The following is a 4,021-nucleotide window of genomic DNA, read 5'->3' as shown; positions in this document are numbered from 1 at the left end:
ATCATTATAGTTTTAATAAATTTTCAGGTAATCGGCTATACCCGAAACTCCAAACACTTACCCTTTACCCAACCTGATAAAAATTCAGGTTACCCAGATACCCGAAAACATTTACCCGATACCCGATTTACCTGACCCGTTTTACCCGATCCTCGAAAAAATCGGGCGGGTAATTCGGCTAACTGGTATTTTCGACAGGGCTAGATGCTGATATACATAGATAGGATCCACTTTATTGTTAAAGGTTGACATGATTGATCTTGTAAGGATCACCATAAGATTTCCTGTTATTATCTATAGGTTCGCAAATAAATACAACCATGCATTCAATTTGCTCACTCAACCATGGAGTTCTACCTCTTAGTATCAACTATTGTTGCAACAATCTTTGTCTCTATTCTTGTACACCGTTTACTACTCCCTATCCTCCACAGAAAGAAGGAAAACACAGGGAAGAACCTAAAGCCACCACATGCAAAAGGAGCATGGCCGATAATCGGACACTTACACCTTTTAGGTGGACCTGAGCTACCTCACAAGGTTTTAGGTGACATGGCAGAAAAACATGGCCCTATCTTCACCATCAAGCTTGGTGTTCATCAAGCTTTGGTGGTGAGTGATGCAGCGATTGCTAAGGACTGCTTTACTACTAACGACAAGGCCTTCGCAAGTCGACCGAAAACAGAGACATCAAAAACCATGGCGTATAATAATGCCGTGTTTGGCCTGGCTCCATATGGGGACTATTGGCGAAAAATGCGCAAGATGGTCGTGTTGGAGGTTCTTTCTCAACAAAGAGTTGAAATGCTTCGACATATTCGAGCTTCAGAAGTTAGAGCATCCGTGAAAGAGTTATATGATTGGTGGGTACTGAATAAACTTACTGAAAGTTCAGAGTCACAGTCACAGATGGTCAAGGTGGAGATGAGTCAATGGTTTGGGAACTTGGTTTTAAACATTATGGTTAGGATTCTTACAGGAAAGAGGTTTTCGCCAAATCATGAAGAAGGGGTTCAATTTCAGGCTGTGGTAAGGAAGTTCTTTGAGTTAATGGGGGCACTTGTGCTTTCTGATTTTATACCTTATCTCAACTATTTGGATGTCGGTGGATACAAAAAAGTGATGAAGAATACATGGAAGGATTTGGACAATATCTTTGACCGATGGTTAAAGGAGCACAAACAGGAGATTAAGTCTATACAACAACATGAAGCGAACCAAGACTTTATGCATGTGCTAATTTCCATTCTTCAAGATGCTTCTGAAGATCAATTCCCGGGTTTTGACCATGATACAATTATCAAAGCGACAAGTCTAGTAAACTCAACCTTTTTATCTCATTGTTTCGTGATTACATTAAATATTTCTTCATCCTTTTAACTATATATATAACCTAATCCACGAGTGTTTAATTTGTGTAAACTCCTGTTCACAGCAAATCCTATTAGCAGGCGTTGACACGACATCTTTGACATTAACGTGGGCTTTAGCATTATTGCTCAACAACCCAAAAGCATTAGAAACTGCCCAAGATGAAATTGATGAGCATGTTGGAAGGGACAGATTGGTGGAGGAGTCAGACCTAAAGAACTTAGTCTACCTCAATGCCATCATTAAAGAAACTTTACGATTATACCCAGCTGGACCTCTCTCTGTTCCTCACGAGTCACTGGACGACTGCTGTGTGGGTGGCTATAACATTCCAAAAGGAACTCGTCTTTTGGTAAATCTTTGGAAGTTGCAACGTGACCCAAATATCTGGTCAAATCCCGAGGAATTCAAGCCTGAGAGATTCTTGACAAGTCACAAGGATATCGATGTCAAGGGAAACCATTATGAATTGCTTCCTTTTGGTAGTGGTAGAAGAATGTGCCCAGGTGTTTTATTTGCCTTTAAGGTTTTGGGTTTAACGCTAGCTCGTTTGATACAACAGTTTGTGCTCAAAAAACCATCAGACGAACCTGTTGATATGACTGAAAGCATGGGGGCGACTAATGGCAAAGCAACACCACTTGATGTTCTTTTGGGCCCTCGTTTACCCTCTAATATGTATAATGTCGGTTCGTGATATATCAACTTCAAATGCCATACAAATCGCATTCCATCAATCATTCTCCATAAAGCAATCAATTATGATGGTGGCAGCAAAATAACCCAATTATGACAGCCACTGTGGAACATGAATGATCGGTTTTTGAATACTCCTATTATTTATAAAGTAATTAATAAAAGCTTGATAATTATTATGTAATGAAGTCATGTGGCTGCATTCTACTCATCTGGTTTATATATGTGTTGTGTACCGATCACATTCCATATGATAATGTTTTCACTGTCACAATTAAGATTATATATGTGTGTTGTGTACAGATCATTTTCATATGATAGTGTTACGGAAAGTATTTTTCAATTAGATTAAAAGAATGGATGATTAGAGTATCCTGTGGAGGTTAATGGAAGTGTTGAATCACTACAAGAATAAGCACCTATAGGGATGAGTTCTATAGAGACGATATAAGTCGTCGCTATAGGTTTTCTATAGGGACGACATATCGTCACTATATAGTTGACCATTTTTTATTGACTTTTTTAGATACTGAGACGACTTTTTGTCTCAACATGTTAAGCGGGAAAAATAAGGGATTGGTGCGTTCTTTAAACACCTATAGGGACAACATATCGCTCTAATAAATAACGAAAATTAATAGTAACATATTTTTTTTAATCGTTTAACGGAAATAAAGAGTTTTGAGGTAAATATAGGGACGACTTATCGTCCCCATAGCTAATTTCTATGCCCAAAAAATACATATTTTTAATCTATTTGGTTGGAAAAGTGAAAACGATGTCGTTTGTTTGTGGGTATAGACACGATAGATCGTCCTCATAGGGTTATGATCTTAGGATCCTTTTCCGTTTGGGCGTCTCGGGTCTCCGGTCTCATCTTCTCTGGGTGCTTGGGTGCTCCGTGCTCATCGAATAACTTGTCTCAGGATCCATCTTCCCCCTTCACTAACCCTAACGCCTCCATCTCTATTTCTCGTTCAAGGCTTACAACTCAAGCAAATCTCTATCTTTTTGTACAGGTTCGTTGAATCTCATGCACATCTCTATATGTCTATGTTTTTTTGTTCCTTCTTCTCCATCCCTAACTCGTGATTTTCTATGATTTCACGGTAGCTCTCTTAGTCGCTGTCTTAGGATGCGATTTGCTCCCACCAATTCTGGTTCCCAGCATATTAAAAGGTATTTTGTTTTAGCATTGATAATCACAGTTGCTTTTTCATGTACCATATTCACATATTTACTTCAATTGTTATTTACAGATTTACTTCAATTGTTGAAATCTTCTCATATCTAGTTGAGAATTTCTTATGTTTGCTGAAGAAAATCCATTATTTTCATCCAATTTTGGGTTTTTAAGCTGCATGATTACAATTTTGAGTTCATTATAAACTTGGATTTTATGTGTTATAAGGAGAAGGAACAAATGAATTGACAATGTTAAATGCCAATGATACAATTATACCCTTTTGTTGAAACTCCTCAGGTAGCTTAAAAACCATGTCTTCATTGCAATTATCTGGAGATAATCCATCATTAAACATACAGAAAACAAACACTTTAGCATTCTCAATATCTTTAATTTTGCAAAATCCATTAACCAATGCCTTGTAAGTAAACAAATCAAGCTTTAATCCTCCATACAACCTTGCAATAAGCATTAATCAGCGTGTTACAAGTGATTTTATCATGAACAACTTTTTCTCAGTCATTTCATTCAACAATTTGTTTACATCCTTTATTCTTCCATCTTCACATAATTTAGTTTCTTCCATACCATGTATCATATCTGAACATGATTCAAAATTTTCATAATTATTGCTTCTGTGTCTTCTAATGTAGTTTGTGGTGAGCTATTGCTGACACCATATACTTCTTGACCTGATTCCAAATTGTTGTCACTTTGGTCAACTTTGTAGGCTTCTTCTGTATCAATTTTTATACGATTTGTACCATG

At 37.4% G+C, this 4,021-nt stretch overlaps 1 protein-coding gene across 1 annotated transcript; it reads left to right on the top strand.

The window, feature by feature from the left end:
• The first annotated feature begins 333 nt into the window (after nucleotides 1-333).
• Nucleotides 334-2,367, top strand: LOC145043258 (strychnine-10-hydroxylase-like). Its single transcript, XM_078991861.1, has 2 exons — nucleotides 334-1,317; nucleotides 1,436-2,367. The coding sequence occupies exons 1-2, from the start codon at nucleotides 346-348 to the stop codon at nucleotides 2,066-2,068; spliced, it is 1,605 nt and encodes a 534-aa protein (XP_078847987.1). The 5' UTR covers nucleotides 334-345; the 3' UTR covers nucleotides 2,069-2,367.
• The last annotated feature ends 1,654 nt before the right edge of the window (nucleotides 2,368-4,021 follow it).

Source organism: Lactuca saligna, chromosome 4 (assembly GCF_052625555.1).
Source record: "Lactuca saligna cultivar CGN05327 chromosome 4, ASM5262555v1, whole genome shotgun sequence".
Lineage (NCBI taxonomy): Eukaryota > Viridiplantae > Streptophyta > Magnoliopsida > Asterales > Asteraceae > Lactuca > Lactuca saligna.
This window is presented reverse-complemented; position numbering and strand designations above follow the sequence as displayed.